The sequence below is a fragment of the Schistocerca serialis genome, chromosome 5 (genome assembly GCF_023864345.2).
Source record: "Schistocerca serialis cubense isolate TAMUIC-IGC-003099 chromosome 5, iqSchSeri2.2, whole genome shotgun sequence".
Classification (NCBI taxonomy): Eukaryota; Metazoa; Arthropoda; class Insecta; order Orthoptera; family Acrididae; genus Schistocerca; species Schistocerca serialis.
In genome coordinates, this window is record NC_064642.1 from 804,231,059 (window position 1) to 804,251,378 (window position 20,320).

A 20,320-nucleotide genomic window follows, 5' to 3' on the forward strand; every position below is an offset into this window, starting at 1 on the left:
ACATTCCCTTTGGTCTTCGGAATGTGACGCTGCTTTCCACAAGCTCAAATCTGCTATGTTGAGTGATTGCTGTTTGATTCCTTTCAATCCCTCCAAACCAGTTGTTTTGGCTGTCGATGCATCTTCTCTCGGCATCAGAGTGGTTCTCTCACACTGTATTAAATGCTGTCGATCGTCCGATCACTTTTGCGTCTGAGTTGCTCAATTCTGCCCAGCAAAACTATTCTCAAATCATGAAAGAAGCCTTAGCTATTGTCTATGGAGTGACGAAGTTTCACACTTTTTTGTACGGTCGCAAGATCTATTTGGTCACCGACCATAAGACTTTGTCATCGTTGTTTCACCCGTCAAAGCCAGTTCCGGCCTGTACTGCACAAAAATTGCAGCGATGGTCTTTGTTTTTGTCTAGCTACCATTACGAAATATTGTTTTAGCCTATGGCCCAGCATGGCAATGCTGGTGCTTTGTCTTGTCTGCTTATCAGTCCTGACGAAGTGTTTGATTCTTCCAAACTGTCCTGCATGTTTATTGATTCACAAGATAAGGAATTAGCGGATGGTTTTCCGGTGGATTTCGTTGCATTGCTGCTACGACAGCTGCTGATGCTTCTTTTCAGATTCTTTTGCAGTATATTCGTACTCAATTGCCTCCATCTGCTATGCAGATTCAGGATCCACTCGTTCGACTTTACTTTGCGCAACATCACAACTTGTCTGTACACCAAGTTGTTATCTTGTTACAAACTGAAAATGATCAGTCTCGTGTGGTTGTACCTTGTTCGTTGCAGTAGGAAATTCTCTGTTTACTGCACACTGGTCAGTGGGGTATAGTGCAGATGAAGCAATTAGCGCGTTGTTACTGCACTTAGGTCGGCATTGATAAAAATATTGAGAATTTGCTTGCAAACTGTCGCTCTTGCACGGAGCATCAATCTGCTCCCCACCTGCGCTTTTTTGTGTGGCCGACTCCTACTGCACCTTGGCAGCATGTTCATATTGATTTTGCGGGTCCTTTCTGGGATTCCCACTGGTTGATAGTTATCGATGTGTACAGGAACTTTCCTGTTGTTGTACCTATGTCTTCTACTGTCTGTCAGTACTATTCGGGCTTTGACGTCTATTTTTTGCTTTGAAGGCCTTCCTGAAGTTATTGTTAGTTAGTTAGTTAGGTTAGTGTTGTTTTAACGTCCCGTCGACAATGAGGTCATTAGAGACAGAGCGCAAGCTCATGTTAGGGAAGGACAGGGAAGGAAATCGGCCGTGCCCTTTCAAAGGAACCATCCCGGCATTTGCTGAAACGATTTAGGGAAATCACGGAAAACCTAAATCAGGATGGCTGGAGATGGGATTGAACCGTTGTCCTCCCGAATGCGAGTCCAGTGTGCTAACCACTGCGCCACCTCACTCGGTGAAGTTATTGTCTCCGACAATGGTCCCAATTCGTGTCCTCTGAGTTTGAAGCGTTCTGTGCTGCTAATGGCATTCACCATCTGACCTCAACCTCGTTGCACCGCCAGTCGAACAGCAAGGCTTAACACTTTGTGCGTACGTATAAATCACAGATGAGCAAGTTGCGCACCACGCACTCTTGTGAGTGTGTGCTCTGGACTTCCCTTGCTTCCTATTGCTCTCAGCCAGGCAGCACACATTCCACACCAGAATTGCTACATGGCCGTGCCCAGCATCGCTCCTGCAGCTATTGCACCCGCCCCCGCAAGCTCCCGCTGCTTTGCATTGTTCTGGCTTGGCGCCGCATGATTTGGTGTTGTTTCACATTTTCTCTGGAAGGCAGTGCTGGGAGCAGGGGTGCATTCTTCGCCAGCTTGGCTGCACCTTATTTCTCATTTCTTGTCCCTCCAGCACTGTCATACAACACTGGTACCAGATACATTTGTGCCATCCTCGGTTTTCTGCTGCTGGCTGCTTTCTGGCAGAATTGGAGGCTTCTCGGCTTCCGACGCCTCTGTCCATGACTCCGCCACTCACACCTCCGCACACGTGCCTGCCATCATTGCCGCCACCAGTCCGGTCACCTGCACCAGACTGGCGCCTCTTGCCACCATGACCCTACCTCTGAGAGCAGCGGCGGCTGCCGCCACTGTGTTGCTCTGCGGTGCCAGAAACAATGGACGCTGAGACTGCCGTCACGCCACTGCCGTCGTCCATAGACATCATTGCTCCACCTCCTCATTTGAGCATAACCAGTAGCGATGCGCGGCCTGGGCATGCTTTCCACATGGCGTTTTCCTCACCTCCTCACCCCCTTGCGAGCAATTCGGGGTTGTGGGTGGACAGCACACCCTGGCAGTTCTGCTGTCCACCCCCTCAGCTGCACTGCCCCAGGGTCCCCCACCCACCGTCGGAAGCCATACTCAATGATGGTGCATCATTTCAGGGGGGAGGGATGTGGTATCAACAGCAACGACGCCACGGCAAGTTCATAAGTTGGCACTACGATGAAACCGATGACAGTGCCCTCTACCTGGCGCTGTGCTCTATGAACACCGCCTTCCAGGTGGGATACAAAAACTTTCTTGAGTATTGGTGTGACTTGTGCAACTTTCCAATCCCTAGGTACAGATCTTTTGACGAGCACGAGGTTGTATTTGGTTGCTAAGTATGGCGCTATTGTCACAGTTTACTCTGAAAGGACAAGTGAACACGGTCGCAGCCTCACATACCTTAGTAAGCATAATACCGAGAAGATGTGACAGATATCCCTGAGGTGCCCTACTAATGACAATGTTTCAACTCAGTACCCATACAATCTGTTGTCACATAGTACATCTTGAAATTAAGACCATTATTTTAGAGGGTCAGTCCATCTTCATAATCTAGATTACAGAGCCAAGCTCTCTGCAATGTAGATGACTTGCTGATGCTGTCAATACGATAGGCAGAAAGGAAGGAAGGAAGGAATTCACCATTAGGGACATTGATTTGATTGTGCCCTCTATTGAGATATATTATGCTGGTTACCTGTTTTGTACATGATTTATCCGATTTATCACTGAGGGGCAAGACAATACTTTTCAGTTCTGAAATTTTCAATTAAACTCAGAACTTTAAATAAAGCTGAAGAATTCAGACTTAAAAAAGAAATTCAGAGCTAGTGGCCTCTCCCCAGTCTATCTGAAGATGATATACAGAGAAAGCAGCAACTGAAAGCGAGGCAGTGTTCCCCTTTTTAATTCTATTTGCAGTACTACACATTTTGCATCCTGTAGGTAGGTGCTTGTCAACAATTCTGACAATTTATTTGTTTTCTTAATTGAATTTTCCTTCAACACAATAAAAATTACTGATGTATGTTACTAACAATATTTTGTAAAGGCTGGATTGCTACTTGTTTTAAGGATGATACGTCGAGTTGCAGGTAGATATGACGGAAGGACTGTTACACATTCTTTCGGCAAAAAAAACCCACACATACTCACACAATTCATACAAACAAGCACACCTCATGCATACTTCTCTGACCAGAATGCAACTGTGTCACATCAAATGGAAACAGAAATTTAGATAGGAACAGAGAAGAAAGAGGAACAGCAGGGTTTGGGTGGGAGCAGAGAGGTCAGCTGCCTGGCAGAGCGTGCAGGTATTAGATGGTGGCAGGAAAAGGCTTCCTCATGCAACATCAGGGGGCTGTGGGAGAGGTAAGAGGGATAGGAGGAATGTAGAGCGGAGAAGCAGAGGTGCAGAGAAGGGGAAAAGTTCACTCGATTCACTGGCGGAGGGACACCATTCTTCCTTTTAGCGACACTGTGAGGTTCCTGGGCCTCACTTTTGATTCCAAGTTGTCGTGGTTGTCACACCTTAGAGACCTCAAGGTGTGGGCCCTGAAGGCACTGAATATTTTGAAGTGTCTGAACCATTGGTCCTGGGGACCAGATCGGGCGTGTCTGCTGCAGTTTTATAGGGCTTTCGTCCAGTCACGTCTTGACTATGGATGCACTGTGTATGGGTCAGTGCGGCCCTCATATCTGAAGATTCTTGACGCAGTACACCATGAGGGGATCAGGCTGGCCACTGGTACCTTCCGTACCAGTCCCATCCCCAGCTTGTGTGCTGAGGCAGGGGAACCGCCGCTCGCCATCCGGCGGAAACTCCTCATAGTGCGACGGGTGTGTCAATTCCTTGCCTGTCCTACCTCCCTGCGTACCCTACCGTTGCCTGACCGCCTATGGAACGTTTCTTTTCCAGTCATGCCAAATATTTGCTAGAGTCCCTTGGTGTGGAGCGTGTGGCACCCGAACTCCAGGGCTCTACCCGCCTGCCTCCCTGGTTGCTCCAGAGGCCCAGCGTCCTTTTAGACTTGTCAGAGTACTGGTGGAGCTGCATTCCTGCGTTTGTTTTTACCTCCTTATTTTACGATACTTTAAACCAGCATCCCGACCATGTACCAGTATTTACAGATGGCTCTAAACAGTGGGACTCTGTTGGTTGTGCTGTTGTTTTCCCTGATCGAGTCGTCAAGTTACGGCTTCCTGCGGCGTTTACCATCTTTGATGCTGAATTGTTTGCGATCTTGCGGGCACTGGAGCAGATGAGATGTGTTCCCAGTCTTAAGTTTCTCATCTGTTCTGACTCCCTGAGTGCCCTTCAGACCATGCACCACTTGTACCCAGTGGATACGGTCGTCCAGAACATCCACGATGCCCTGCTCCACTTCTAACAGCAAGAAGGTTTCTTTCTGCTGGGTGCTGGGGCAGGTGGGCATTAGGGGAAATAAACTGGCAGATGTGGCTGCCAAAGATGCATGTTCCCTCCCTCACGTTGTTCAATGTGCCGTCCCCCTCCATGCTGTTACCTCCTTTTTGTGTTTTCGTGTTATACGTCAATGGGAAGAGGAGAGGCTGGCAGTCAGTGAAAATAAGCTGCGTCTGGTCAAGGCCACCACACGGCCATGGTGTATGTCCTACCAGTCATGCAGGTGGGATGAGGTTCTCCTCACTTGCCTCCGCATCGGGCACAGTCCCTTAATGCATGGTTTTTTTACTCCGGCGGGAGGACCCACCAATCTGCAGTGCTTGTGGTGTCCAGATTACTGTCCACCACATTTTACTTGACTGTCTTTTATTCTCTGACCAGAGGGCGGTGGTTTCCTTGCCACCGGATTTGCCCTCTATTTTGCAAGATGACGCAATGACTGTGGTTAAGGTCTTACAGTTTTGTGTCCTGTCCAATTTGTTGCCTCGGATTTTAGGGAGAGGATTTTAATGTGCTGCTAGGTGACTGGCTCACCCAGGTTTTACGTAAGAGGTCTGCCAGTCACAATTATTTACTTGTTTCACTTCGATTTCTGTTCTCTTTTACTTGTGTTTCCTTTTCTTTTTGAGTGCATTTCTTCTCCTCTTGTTTTGCCTCTGTGTGTAAGGATTTGGAACCGCATCAGGTCTGTGTCTTTTAGCCGCTGTCCTTGTTCGCTGTCCATCTTCATCCCTTTTTCTATGCGTTTGGGCACTGATGACTATGCTGTTTAGCACCCGAAAACCTCAAACCATGCACACACACACACACACACACACACACACACACACACACACACACACACACACAGTAGTGCTGTCTTCTCTCCTCCCCAACCATACCCTGCCATCCCTCCACCCCACTCTTGTCTGCAGATTCCGTTTGATGAAACACAGTTGCATTCAGTTGGAGGTAGCAGTAATTAGTGCATAACGAGTGCTTGCTTGTGCATGAGTGCATGTGTGTATTTGTTTGTTTGTTTTCCCTATGAAGAAGACTTCGGCTGCAAACTCAAATATGTGACAGTCCTTTCGTCATACCTGTCTGCAACTCAGTGTGCCATCTTTACAGTAAGTTGCAATTTATCCTTTCCACAATACTGTTGATATTCCATCCTGGACATTCGACTGTTTGATGTATTTTATTGTATTACCTAAGCAGAACTGTAGCTAATGGCAGTGCGCAATGCTTCATACAAAAAGAGCTCTGATATTTGTTTTACTAAGCCACAATTTTTTGTTGTGTTAATTGGAATTGCTTATGGCTTTCCTCTGTACTGGAACCTTCAGGTAAGTGTGCAAGCAACTGGATGGTACATTTGAACTCCACAGCTGATTCTTGTTTATATTAATGAGAACCATTGCAGTAGTATTAATGTATATTTATTATCTCACGGCTTGTTTTGTTCAATGAACATCACCAGGTTGCTCACACTGCCAACAGTCTTCATAACAAATCCTCACAGAGTCAGGCCAATATCAAGAATCAAGAAGTCTAGCTATCTGCCGAGGGTAAATTCTGGAATGTGATGAGCACACAAACACTCCACTGACAATCTGACAGAGGCACAGTATGTAGTAAGTGCATGCAAAATAGTTTTCTGTTGGACAAATTATTCTTACTTCCCTTGCTTAACTACTGGTTGGCACCTCCTTCCCCCACACCCACATCCCCACCCATAACTAAATAAATCCTCTTTAAATAAAAGTTTCATAATAATCATGTCTTTCTACAATCTTGTTGTCATTAACTCCCAAATGGGTGGGCTCTTTACAATATAACAAATAGTAAGACACAATGCCTTTCACTGCCATTTCATGTCAGTTCATATTACAGGTCAAGTTTTGACAGATGTAGGTGTCTTAATGTTCCTATTGTGTTCAGCTTGTATAGATTTGAATGATTCTGAACTGATGTGGCTTACACACAATTTCAGCTACAGCAAGATACGTACCTTGGATAAGGTTCACATGTGCAGAAGGTGACTGCCACCGCAGTGTTATACTCGAAACAGTTGTCAATGAAACATGTAATGCCACTGGTGATGAAGGAACTGAAACAGAGATTATATGTTATCCTTCCATTGTTAATGCACAATAATACATAAAGTGCCTCGATTAGTTGTAGAGGTAAACTTTATATTATAAAATCTAAAATGAATGATGAAATACTTTTATTATGGACACCAATAAGGCTAAAGTACAAACCCTAAATAAACGTACAACGTCATGCAAGGGGAAAAATTTTGCACCATATGACTTTCAGATTCAATAATAAAAAAGAGAAAAGAAAAATAGATATAGACAAAGAAAGATAGTAATCAAATAACATATTATTCAAAATCCAACACCATGAAATAAATAAACAAATAGTGAAAAACAGCAATCTCATAAAGGATTTTATGATTGTTAGATAAAGAGAATATCCAATCTAATGTACAATTTTCAAGTTATTTATAATTAATGATAACAACAATTTCCTCACAAATTGCTGTCAGGTTATAATAAATTGTAATATTAAAAATGAGTGGAAGAAAGAGAGCACAGACTAAATTGATATGTCTTCTAAAAATGTACAGGACATAAATGCTGGGAAGTACTTACTTTAAAGAGGTGGAACATATAGTAATGCTGACAGACGCATACAAAAGTGCACACAATCTTCAACTTTTCGGATCTATTGTTTCTTCCTTTCAGAAGGAGATAGGAATAGGTTGGTGAAGGTGAAAAAGGAAGTGCAGTCACTCACGCCCACCTCTCATCCTCACAACAGATAGGATATAGTGTGTAATACTTTTTTGTGTATGTCATTTGATAGTATTATACCTTTCACCTGCAGTCGGCATGTGTTGAGTCAATTTTCCTTTTAATAGCTTTTCCTGACCAGTGACCTAGTAAACACAACCAAGGCAGCAGTGCACTCAAACATATCACCTAGGACAAATGGTTAACTAAAAAGTGCTATGCAAAGTCATATATAAACTGTTTGATTCATGTCTACAAACATGGATACAAACAATGTGTATGACTAGCATGGGATGGAGTATTTCCATCTCTCAGCAAAGGCATCTCTTTTCCTCATGAAAAACGCAACTGTCTTCCAACACCAACTGCATAATTTCCAATGTTGGAAGTGCTTGGGAATCAGTATCTGATGCCAAGTGCAGTAAGAGGACAAAAAAATACACATAGAAAATGTGTGCAGCCTACTATGAACAGGCTGGCACTGTAGTCTATGTGCAGTGCCAGACCAAAGTAGCTGGCTGTAACAATGTAGGTGTGCAGGTGTTTTCTGTTAGCTCCTTAGAAGGATTAACTATCAACCACTTGGTCAGCCTTATTTACATGATTGCCTCAGCTATACTCCTGTTTTTTGAATCTACATTTAAATATCACCATGAATGTTTTAAGTTAGGCCAAAATCATAGCAACTGAACTTTACATGTCTTCTCAAGTAATGGAAGGTGTTGCGACTCGCTGATCTTTTGAAGTGCCACCGCGCAGTTACGTGCATCCTCTACATGCGGCGCTGTCTACCAACCATGAAGTAGCAGCGCCACCTAAGCAGCCAGCCAGCCAGCGGCCGCTAGACTTGGACTCAGTTATGATTTGACTGATAAAGTGTACACACGTCTTACTCTGTTTACTTGATCTGTGATTTTCATGTATTGCATCATCCTTGAATTATATTTGTTCAACTTGATGTTATTACAATTGGCAACGAGGTAGTGATTTTTCTTTTCCATCATTGACCCACATGTTTCCATGGCGACTTTAGAGCAACTATTGCAAGGTCTCATAGAACAGCTAATGCTTCTCACAAATGCGATTCGTGATTTCGTCACGGCATCAAATGCGGTGTGTCTCTTGTTTTCGTCTCTACCTACTTTTGCTCATAACGATGAGATGGCGGAAGACTGATCTGAATAAGAAAAACGTCTTCGACAGCACTTCTTGGCATTTCATGTCACGGATGAACAAACATGTAAGTCTCTATTTGTTTCATGGATTTCACCTCAAATGTATCGGTTGTTGTCACAATTGGCTCCTTTGAAATATCCTGTGCCTTTGTCCTTTGCTGATATGTGCTCACTTCTGTCCGTCTATTTTCAAAAGCAAACGCATGTGGTAGCCTCTCGTGTTGCCTTTTATCGTTGTCAAAAACAACCAAATCAATCCTATCGCACTTGGGCTGCTGAACTTCACGGCCTCAGTAGAAATTGCTAATTTGTTACTGAAGTTCACAAAGAATCCTACGCCGATTCCATGGTACGGGATGCTATTATCTGATCGACGCCCGACAAAGAAGTTAGGCAACGTGCCCTTCAGTTGGCAAATCTGACTCTAGATGAAGTCCTATCCATCGCTCAGTCTTTTGAAATTTCTCACGCTGCTGGAGTGCAAATAGAGGCATGGGGCAACGTCGGGGAAATAAAACCTCTGTGGGATGTCGTCTCCGCTGGCCGCCGTGGCGGCAGTATGCTAACAAGCACAGCCTTGGCCTAACCGAATGCAAACCTCTAAGAAACTGCAGCAAAACCCAAAGCAACTTCCTTCATGTCCACTGTGTTTTACGAAACATTCACGAGAAGACTGTCCACAATGTTGGGCCGTGTGTCACAAATGCAAAAAAAAAAAAAAAGGGTCATGTGTCATCCGTTTGTAAATCCGGCTGCATACATGATGTTCATGAACATGACGCTGATTCTGATTCTGTATTGTCTGTCAATTGTACTTCTTCCCTTTCAGGGAAGTTATTCATCACTGTCTAAATACTTGGTCGAGATATTCGCATGCAGGTGGATGCTGGGTCTGTTGCCACTATCATCAATTCTCAGACGTATCTTCAGTTCGGTTCACCAATCCTGTCACCTGTGATTAGGCAATTACGGACTTACAAAAACAGAAGATTTCTCTCTTGGGACAATTTGATGCTGAGGTATCTTACAAATCGGTCATTCGCACTGTTACAATATTTGTGGTTGACCGTAGTAATGCGGACAATCTTTTTGGATTCGATGCCTTTCGCGTTTTTGGTTTCTCCACAGATGACTCTGTCAATATCGTCTCTGATGCTATTCCTTATGCTAAATTGGATCACTTGTCGACAACATTTTCGTCCATTTTTTCTCCTGGGTTAGGCCGTGCAACTGACTTTGAAGCTCATATCACGCTAAAACCCACTGCTCAGCCTAAGTTTTTTTGGGATTGGCCCATTCCTGTGGCCCTTCATGATCAGGTCAAACGAGAGCTGGATCATCTCACTGCTTCAGGGTCTTGCTTCCTGTCACTTACAGTGAGTGGTCCTCTCCTGTCGTTGCTAAGCCAAATGGTGATATTCATGTCTGTGGCGATTTCAAAGCCACTGTAAATGCTCAATGCCTTATCAACACTTACCCTATGCGTGGACCTGAAGAACTGTTCACTAAACCTGCTGGAGGCCAGTATTTTTCTAAACTTGACCTGTCAGAAGTTTATCATCAACTTCCTCTTGATGCTACTTCCTGGCAATTTATGGTCCTCGACATACCTTTCAGCCTCTATCAATACCAACGATTGCCATTCGGGGTTGCCAGGGGCCCTGCTCTCTTTCAGCGATTCTTGGAACAATTATTGCTCACTGTCCTTGGCTGTACAAATTACCAGGATGACATTGTTGTCACTGGCTCCACCACTGACGAACATCTTCAAAATGTCCACACAGTTTTACATGTCTTACAGACTGCTGGTCTTAAGTGTAATCTTCAGAAATCAAAATTTTTTCAGGCATCTATCACGTACTTGGGGTTTCAACTCTCTTGGGATGCTATTCGTCTGCTTCAGCAAACTTTCGCTGTGATCGATGCCCTTCCTCGCCCTACATCTGTTAAGGAACTGCAGGCCTACTTGGGGAAAATAGCATACTATCACAAGTTTCTACCGTCTGCTGCTTCGATGGCTCAGCCGTTGCATCGCCTGTTGCATAAAAACGTGCCTTTTTACTGGTCCACATAATGCGATGTGGCTTTCCAGAAATTGAAGACTATGCTGAAACAGGCCTCGTGCCTGGCTACTTATCCACCTGGCCAACATCTTGTTCTTGCCACGGATGCCTCTCAATATGGGGTCGGTGCAGTCCTTGCGCATCGTTTTTTTGATGGTACTGTACAACCCATTGCTTATGCCTCCAAAATGCTCACAGATGCCCAACAAAAGTATTCTCAAATTGAAAAAGAACCTGTGGCCATTATTTATGCTCATCATAAGTTTGGTGTTTTTCTCTATGGATCCAAATTTCATATTGTTATGGTTCACAAACCACTTGTTTCCTTGTTTCATCCATCAACGTCACTTCCCGACAAGGCTGCACACCGCCCCCAGCATTGGGCTCTTTACTTGTCTCGTTTCAATTATGAGATCCATTTCCGGCCAACGGCTCAACATGCAAATGCTGATGCACTGCCTCACCTTCCCACGGTTCCTGATCTGGCATTTGATAGGGACGAACTTTTGTGTTTCCAACTGGATGTTGCTGAGCAGTGGGTTGTGGACGGGTTCCCCATCACTGGGGACCAGCTGGCAGCTGCTACGGGTTTTTACCGTACCCTCTCCTGGGTTTTATGCTTTATTCAGAAGGGTTGGCCAGATTGTCCGTCTGCTAAGACTTCTGATCCGTTGCAGAGCTACTATGCTTTGTGGTACCACCTCACGGCTAGGGATGGTGTTATCCTCCTTTCCACCAAAAATGCTTCGCCATGTGTTGTGGTACCTGCATCTTTGCATACCTGGGCCTGCCTGCAGCCCTTGTGCATCACAGGCCGCTGCCCCGAAGTCACCTTTGGCACCGTGGCCTTCGCCTGAGAAGCCCTGGAGCGTATTCATGCTGACTTCGAGGGACCTTTTTTAGGTATTTACTGGCTTCTCCTTATTGATGCCTACTCTAACTTTCCTTTCATTGTCCGCTGCACGTTGCCTACCACCGTGGCAACCACCAATACTCTCGCTCGCATTTTCTCTTTGGAAGGCCTTCCCCCTACTCTTGTTACTGGTAATGGTCCACAATTTTCCTCTTCCGATTTTGTTGATTTTTGTGCCCGTCACGGCGTCATGCATGTCATGGCCCCTCTGATCCATCCACAGTCAAACGGTGGTTGTTCCTGTAATATGATGCCACGCAGGATTAGCCGAGCGGTCTAAGGCACTGCAGTCATGGACTGCGCGGCTGGTCCCGGCGAGGTTTGAGTCCTCCCTCGGGCATGTGTGTGTGTTTGTCCTTAGGATAATTTAGGTTAAGTAGTGTGTAAGCTTAGGGACTGATGACATTAGCAGTTAAGTCCTATAAGATTTCACACATATTTGAACATTTTTTTGTAATATTATTTCTTTCATACACCTTCTATATGTTACACCAGACTGATTATAAAAATCTGCAGTTTTCTTCCTATCCTACATGCTGCTTGTTGTGGTATCAGAAATGAGCCAATCTTAATAAAACAGTAAAGATGCCATAAGATAAAAATTAGCCAACAATTTTCTAGATTGTTTCAATCTTTGCCAGATTTTAATATAGTCTGTGTTTGGCTATCCTCCACAGTGTTGGTATCTTGATGAATTAGGCACAGTTTTCTGGTGATTTTAAACCAGATGTAAAGTTTTTCAGGGCGGACAGACACCCATGCATAGGCACTCTCTCTCTCTCTATGATTAATGAGGAATGTTTGGCTATATAATTTATCAAAATTTTGTGGAAATTCGCTGAACAGTGACAAAAAAAAGAGGCACTGTCGATGTGAGAACAGTGACACTACCATCCAGTGCAACAAATGTCACAGCAACTCCAGAGAGCAGGCATGCTTGACCAGAATCAGGGTCAGGCCCAGTGGTCTAGCGGTAAAGCACATCCCTAAAAACCAAAAGGTCACAGGATCGAATTTTTCTCAGACCATAGATTTTTTCACTCTTGTCTTTTTACGAAGCATTTACCTCTCCACAGTTGGACATTCATCAGAAGTGAAGTTGGCTTAGATTCCATGTTAAAATTTTTTGTCTCCTTTCTTGAAGCAGCATCAGTGCCAGGCTTGGTGGTCTAGCTGTAAGGCACGTGTCCAGTAACTGGAAGATCACGGAATCAAATCCTGGCTGGAACACGTACCTTTATCTTTATCAGCTCTCAATGGTGTGGAGATTCACTGGAAATGAAACATATTCCGCATTCCATGTTAAATTGTGGATCACCTTTTACTGGTTGGATAACTGGCAAAGGAGACGCAACTCACTGAAGCGACATCCAACTGAATGGCTTGCACCTGAACACTGAGCCATGTGAAATTATTATTACCAGGACTTATATAAATAGATTCTTCTTCTATACATATTTCAAATTAAATTTCCCCGCCGCCTTCTTCCACTTATATTTGAAGGCTGTTCTTAGGAACCACTGCATGGATTTTGATAAGGTCCTCACTAATAGACACACTGTTCCACAAGGAAGGTTTCTGTACATAATTTATAAATATTTGGTCGAACTGGTTGAGCTAAGATATGTCACAGTCCCCCACGTGTTTTTCTGTCTGTATGTAAAGGCTATTGTCAGGAATTGCTGCAAGGGTTTTGATACTCGCAGCTGAAGACACTTAGAGATCTGGGCCAGGCACATGTCTAGTGGGCAGGACATTTGTAAGTGGTCATTTGCCTGGGAATTTGATTAAAGCATTTTAAAATGCCCAAATTCTGGGCATTTATAAAAAAAGTACTTTTTAAAGTTTTTGCTGCTAGAATGTATAATTTATGAATTACAGTAAGGGATGGGATGATACACCTGATATTAACAGTTAGTAGATGTTTTCACTTGCTTTCCAACTTTCTGTACCAAAGAAAGGCACATGTTGCTGACAAATGTTTATGGTATATAATGCCCATTTTCTTTTTACCAGTTCTACTCTTCACTCTCTCTCTCTCTCTTGTATCTCACAGTCCACAACCCCCCCCCCCCCCCCACACACACACACTAAACAAATATTATTGAAGATTGATTATTGATGACACAATAATCGGCATTCAAAGGCTGGCATGCGTTGTTTGATGATAAATCATTCTTAAATGTTAAACTGTTTTCAGTGGAAAATAAATGTTTTATTGTCAGACATAGTGACATTTGAGACAGACTGTAGTTTTCCACTCTGCTCCTTTCTTTACCTACTTTTGTATGATTACACTACTGTGAAGATAAAATAAGAACACTAACACAAAAAATATTTAATAACTAAAAATAAAGTCACAAAATACCTTTTTGAACACAAAATATCAGCTTAATATAATTTTATGAGCACTGTTTATCAGTTAATCTTTAAAATGTATAAATGCCCGATAATTTATGAATTTTGGGTATTTCCCCAGGCATTTATCCTGGGCATTTTCCCCAACTTATAGACGCCCAGGAATTTCACATCACTACAAGCACTAAAGTCATTAAGTTCCAGGAGTTACGAATGTTATCTGTTCTGTATTTAATTGGTGTTCAGAGTGACATTTCATGGCAATGATGGAAGCCGTAAGCAGTGGCAGGAGGAGGCCAGGTGGTGATTGCCAGCTAATAGCTGGTGGTCATAGCCAGTGCTGACCATGAAGCAGCAGTAATGCCATCAGTGCATGGCTCACATGGTTAGCAGGTTGTAGTTGGGCAGTTCAGTGATGCCTTCAGGCACAGCAGTACACTGGCAAGTGCTGCGTGCTGCTCAAATTGGTTAAATTACACATAAGTGATGAGATTCAGTTACCTAAAATTGTTCTCTAATTTTTTATCATAGTTCTATGCAGTACCCATAAACAAAATAACTGCTACATCAGACAAATCGTCCATCCATAGATTCTTAGAGCTCCCCTTGCAAAGTCAGGTTGGGTTACTAGTACTGACTATTGCTGAGCTCATTTTGATAATCATTTTATCAACTACCAACAAAATAAAAATTTGACAATTCATCTACACAAAAAGCAACAAAGCTCTGAAAACTGTATAACTATAACAAAAGAGTACTTAACTTACCATACACAAGGATCTATTATACTTACTTCCTCTGTTTCTTTTGTCTGTTGAGCATGTAAGAAACAGAAAAGTAAGGACTGTAATGAATATCATAAATATATAAAAATTATGATTTATAATAATACTCTTCTGAGTTAAAACTTAAACCATTACTGTCAACTTAAATGTTTTTGTTGCTTAACAACAGATCAAAACATGATAGCTACCCTGAACTTTTACCGAGTATGTTATTTCATCCTTCCCAAACATGTTTTCGGCTGAGCATGTGTAGTTCCCAGAGTCCATTCTTTGTACTGAACTAACAAACAGTGAATACTCATCATTAATTTTTATGTGGGACTCCTCTGTTACAGCTTTCCCACTGGAAAAACAAAATTGTATAAAGAACAAAATACAATAAGAGTGAACATCATTTAGTTGGTAGTACATCAAAATTGTAAAATTTGAAAGATATGAGATATCTGTTTCAAATCAAATGAGATTTCTTAAAAGTCATGTTTGTAAGAACAAAAATTAAAAGAAAGATGTATAGGTTGTTGAATGATAAAACATTATTTATCAGATGTCAAATATCAAATAGTTACAGTGAAAAAATACATGTGAAGTCGCAGACAGGGGTAATGAAAAGACATTAGAGATTTAGATTTCGACAAAAGACTACTCCTTCACAAAAGAAAACACACACATGTTCACACAAGCAAGCACACCTCAAGGACACATGGCTAACATCTTCTGCAGCTTGGATTGGTCCAGTCCGAGCTGCCAAAGGTGGCGTTCACCTGTGCTTGAGGTGTGCTTGCTTATGTGAACATGTGTGTGTGTGTGTGTGTGTGTGTGTGTGTGTGTGTGTGTGTGTGTGTGTGTGTGTGTGTGTGTGGGTTTTCTTTCCTGAAGAAGGCTACACTAAATCTGTAACAGTATTTTCGTTGTGCCTGTCTGCAACTTGATTTGCACCTTTACCATGAGTAGCAGTCTATCCTTTTCATTCCATTGCTGACGTTCCAACCAGGAGTTTCCACTGTTTGATTTTACTGTGAAATATCATGACCAGTTATGTTTGGTTAGTAAAGGGATGATACTGTATATAATAATTATAATGTGATTAACAATCACTTGATGGATTGTGGTACAACTCTTGCTGCCAGTTAACATTACTTCCACTTCCCGTGATGGACTGTTGACAGTGGATGTGAAAAATTGAGGTGTTTACCATGGTTCTCATTCCCATTACAGTATATGTACGCTTGCGGCAGAGAAGTGCAATATATTTGTCAGCTTCTCTATTAATCCTGAGTCTTGGTAAGTATACTTTCTACTTATAGTTTTATTTTCAAAACTAATTATTTTCTGCTGCTGACACTTTCTTGCCTGCCTACATGCTTCTCTGTTGTTATGCTCAGCTGTCCTCTCCTTACATATTTCTCAAGTATGGTTATGTTGTTACTCACTCAAAACTTGTATTGCCTCAACCTAGGATACTAGAATGTCAAAAATCTGAGAAATATTTATGAAATTCACAGCAAAGCTGCAAGTTAACAACCAGAATACAGCTCACAGTTGGTGAGTTCTGAGAGTGCTGATGTTATTTCCACCTTCTCATAATTCTGAGATGTTCTCAAGTTACAGACATAAAACATCACTCATGCCCTCACGAGATGGTGCGGAACCATACAACATAGTGATGATAAAATGTGGTTTTTTAATCTAACAAGCTGAACATAACGTCTAAGTAAATTTCTTATCAGTTAATAAGGTCTCAGTTTACAGTTAATGCCCATTGGGATTCTACCTACTAAGTGCCTTGTTCTCTCACAAATTATGGTTTAACATTATAGGTAATTTCCCAGTACATAACATAAAGACAGCCAATGCCAGGCACCCTTTACTTTCTGCACACACATCTGTGTGATCCGCCATCTTGTTCGGTACATATCCACATGCCAAAGTCTGTTCCAATGTACCATCCATGGCTAACCAACTGCTTTCCACAAAGTGGGGTGGCCGGGGCTATTCCTCAGCTAAATAATGTAGCTTGACATGCAACTTCAGCTTTTTATGTTTGACCATGCCTTATTATGGCATGTCTTAGTTTATTTTATGCTTCTGTAGAAGACTAGATTACTCTAGCTGAAACCTGGGTAAAGACCAGTAATGTTTCAATTTTAGTTTGTGCACAGTTCAGTGACACGTTAGTCTGAAATGCCAAACAGTGCAGAGATTTTCTTGCACTTCTTTCCAAGGCCACACCTACCTCTTCTAATTTGTTTTTGGTTAAAACATTAGGTTCTCTACTCCTTTGATTGTGTAACACAGAGCCAGCCTCTTGAAATTTTGTCACTTAACTTAGGAACATGCATACTGGGAAATTTCCGTATGAATTCAAGCCGACATTCCGCATATGGTTCTGTTTTTGCGTAGTTCAACACAAGAAAGTTCATTGATCCCTTGTGGTATACCATACCAAATGGAAACTCGACATGAAAGTCAAAAACAAAACACCTAAACACTCGATAGCACAGTATAGAAGTCATGTGCATGGTGTTTTTGTCTGAGGCCCGGGCCGAGCCACATAGTGGCGGGGAAAGCACTGGATTAGGCAGAGCTGCAATAATAGCATCTAGCAACAATATCTGAAGTGATTAAACTGGCACACGCAGTGGCAACTGCTGGCAAATGCACTGCGTGATCCATGAACCCCTCCTGGATGTCTTTCATGAGACACCCTGTTTATCGACTTACAGGGTTACTAGATTAGAAATAAGTAGCTTCATGAATCAAAAAATACACTTTTTACTGCCAGGCTGAAAAATTTTTGCCTTTCTCTTGTATGGTAGGCATATTTTGACCCATTCCAAATCCCTGGGTATTTTTTCCTTCTTGGTGAGACATGAAACACTGTATGTCAGTGAATTAATTAACTAAAACTCAAATGTTTTTGGCATCTGAGATCCTTGTTTTCTAACAATCATAAAATACCACAGGTAAAATTTTATTTTAGAATATCTTGATGTTCTACTCAGGAAAACACTAATATGCCTTGATATCTGAGCTACAGAGTAAAACTTACTTCTTTGTCCATATTCTTTTTGGACTTGGCTGTCCGACAACAATGCAGTGCAACTGTAAATCTTCTTGCAGTGCTAGTGATATGGTTACCGAAGGAGGCCGCACGAGCAGGTACATGGCTCGCTGGCACTTGTACGACACGTCTAGAAGCTGCTCCCTCACCAACCAATGTGGATACTGTTACCCAAAATTCGTATCAATGATGCAGCTCCAGGAGAGATATTGTGTAATATGTTTGCTCCGCAGGAATGTCAAATTGATCCTTGTCCTGTACACAGAAATAAATAATTGTTGAAGATGGTAAACCAAACCTGTGGAAGCATAAGGTGTTTTGACAAAATGCGTTACAGATACCTTACCAAATGTAAATCAGTTCCATCATCCATAACAAGATGGCATAGGAGACAAAGTACAGAGAAAAAAGCATAAAATGTATAATGTTGAACAGTGCGACTTTCACCAAATCGTAACTGCACAATGGTTTCTTTATAAATTACATACATATTTTTTTAATTTGAAGAACTAATAGTTAAATTAAAATTTAACTGGTGTAACTTCTACCCATATTTTACATATGAACTATGGCACATCTGTCTGCTGTCTATTTAAGATAATAGTGTGGTTCACATAGTGATCTCCCTGCTCTTGACTTTCAAGACTTCATACTGGTAAATGTATAAATAAAAGTCACTTAATAATACTGAGGCTGAGAGAATGGTTACCAAAATAATAATAATTATTATTTATTAATAAAACCAACACATTCTACAGTTGATACTAAAAACCAACTACATAACTCTGCCCGAAAGAGGCCTCAAAGGCCCAACGGTACTGACTAGGGCCCTGTGATCCTCAGTTCACAGGCATCACAGGATGTGGATATGGGGGGACATGTGGTCAGCACATCACTCTCGCAGCCATAAGTAAGTTTTTAAATACCAAATAAGACATTACACGTTATTGATGATTATGATGTCTTACTCTGGTCTTGCAATTTCTAATTCTTCCACTGCAGTGTTTGGAGTGCCTTTATCTTCTTACAGCACAAATTTTATTTGTAACCTCCCAAACCAGCAGTCTGCTTTTTTCTTGATAAAGAAACTTCATAAAACATTTTTCTTCACACATTCCCAGTCTATGGCCCTGTTTTAATTTCTGTCAAGCTTACTTCACCTTTTCTCTTAAAGCTGTTGGCAATGAGATTGTCTTGCATTTGGACTTCCTTGTTCAGAATCTGTGAACAAATTTCTTTTTCACAGATGCTAAGAATTTTTTTGAAGATTAAAACCATGGTCCTTGCCATAGGCAAATATGTCTGTGAAGACCAACTTCTGTAACAAGCTATAAGGAACAAAGGTTTCTGACAATCTGTGTGTGTCTTTCTTTAGGCTTGCTTGGCTAGTGTTTCTTGATATCTTAGATCATTATTAGAACTGCTCTACACAGACCAATTGCTCAATACATTTTGTGCTACATTCATGGAGAGTAACTTAATATTACTAGTAAATGCTTTGCTCATCCCTGCTGTTTCACTGCATTACTTTCTATAGCAAATTTTACATTATGTAGAAGTTTATCATTGACCCCCTGCAAGAGATGGTATAAAAGTTTCAGCTTATGTGTACTACTGAGAAGGAGAAGAGAAACATTTTGTGACCAGTTCCCAAACATTTAAATGTAAGGGTTATTCGTAAAGTAACTTCAGTTTTTCATACAGCATGTATAACTATTGAGATAGTGACACAACTCTTGCGACAGAAAGTACCTTGAACCTTTACATTGTGAGCACCAGAGAATCAAGGTCACATCTTTGTTCCTGCCCAAGCCATGTGCTTTCAAAATGTGTGTTGCAATCACACAAGCCCCTTGAACTGTATGGTACATTCTGTAATACACACATGGAAAAAAGTCTCAAAACCAAGACATAATTAATGTAGCATAATGAAATTTTGGAAATACATTTGTCTAGGTAACATGTCATAAGATGGTGTGACTTACCAAACGAAAGTGCTGGCAGGTCGATAGACACACAAACAAACACAAACATACACACAAAATTCTAGCTTTCACAACCAACGGTTGCTTCGTCAGGAAAGAGTGAAGGAGAGGGAAAGACGAAAGGATGTGGGTTTTAAGGGAGAGGGTAAGGAGTCATTCCAATCCCGAGAATACCTTAGGGGGAAAAAAGGATGGGTATACACTCGCACACACACACACACACACACACACACATATCCACCCACACATTTTTTTACAGACACAAGCAGACATATTCAAAGACAAAGAGCTTGGACAGAGATGTCAGTCGAGGTGGAAGGTCAGGGGCCAAGATGTTGTTGAATGACAGGTGAGGTATGAGTGGCGGCAACTTGAAATTAGTGGAGATTGAGGCCTGGTGGGTAACTGGAAGAGAGGATATATTTAAGAGCAAGTTCCCATCTCCGGAGTTCGGATAGGTTGGTGTTAGTGGGAAGTATCCAGATAAC

General features: G+C 42.1%; 1 protein-coding gene across 1 annotated transcript in view; it reads right to left on the minus strand.

Annotated features, from left to right (window-relative positions):
* The window catches only part of LOC126481681 (lachesin-like), a 62,306-nt gene extending 44,351 nt beyond the window's left edge, over positions 1-17,955 (minus strand). Inside the window, exons 1-3 of the mRNA XM_050105616.1 lie at positions 17,836-17,955; positions 14,988-15,129; positions 6,703-6,801 (exon numbers count right to left, since the gene is read on the minus strand). Coding sequence (XP_049961573.1) covers positions 6,766-6,801; positions 14,988-15,129; positions 17,836-17,951 — 294 coding nt within the window. The 5' untranslated portion in view covers positions 17,952-17,955 and the 3' untranslated portion in view covers positions 6,703-6,765. The remainder of the gene's footprint in view (positions 1-6,702; positions 6,802-14,987; positions 15,130-17,835) is intronic.
* Between the last annotated feature and the right edge of the window lie 2,365 nt (positions 17,956-20,320).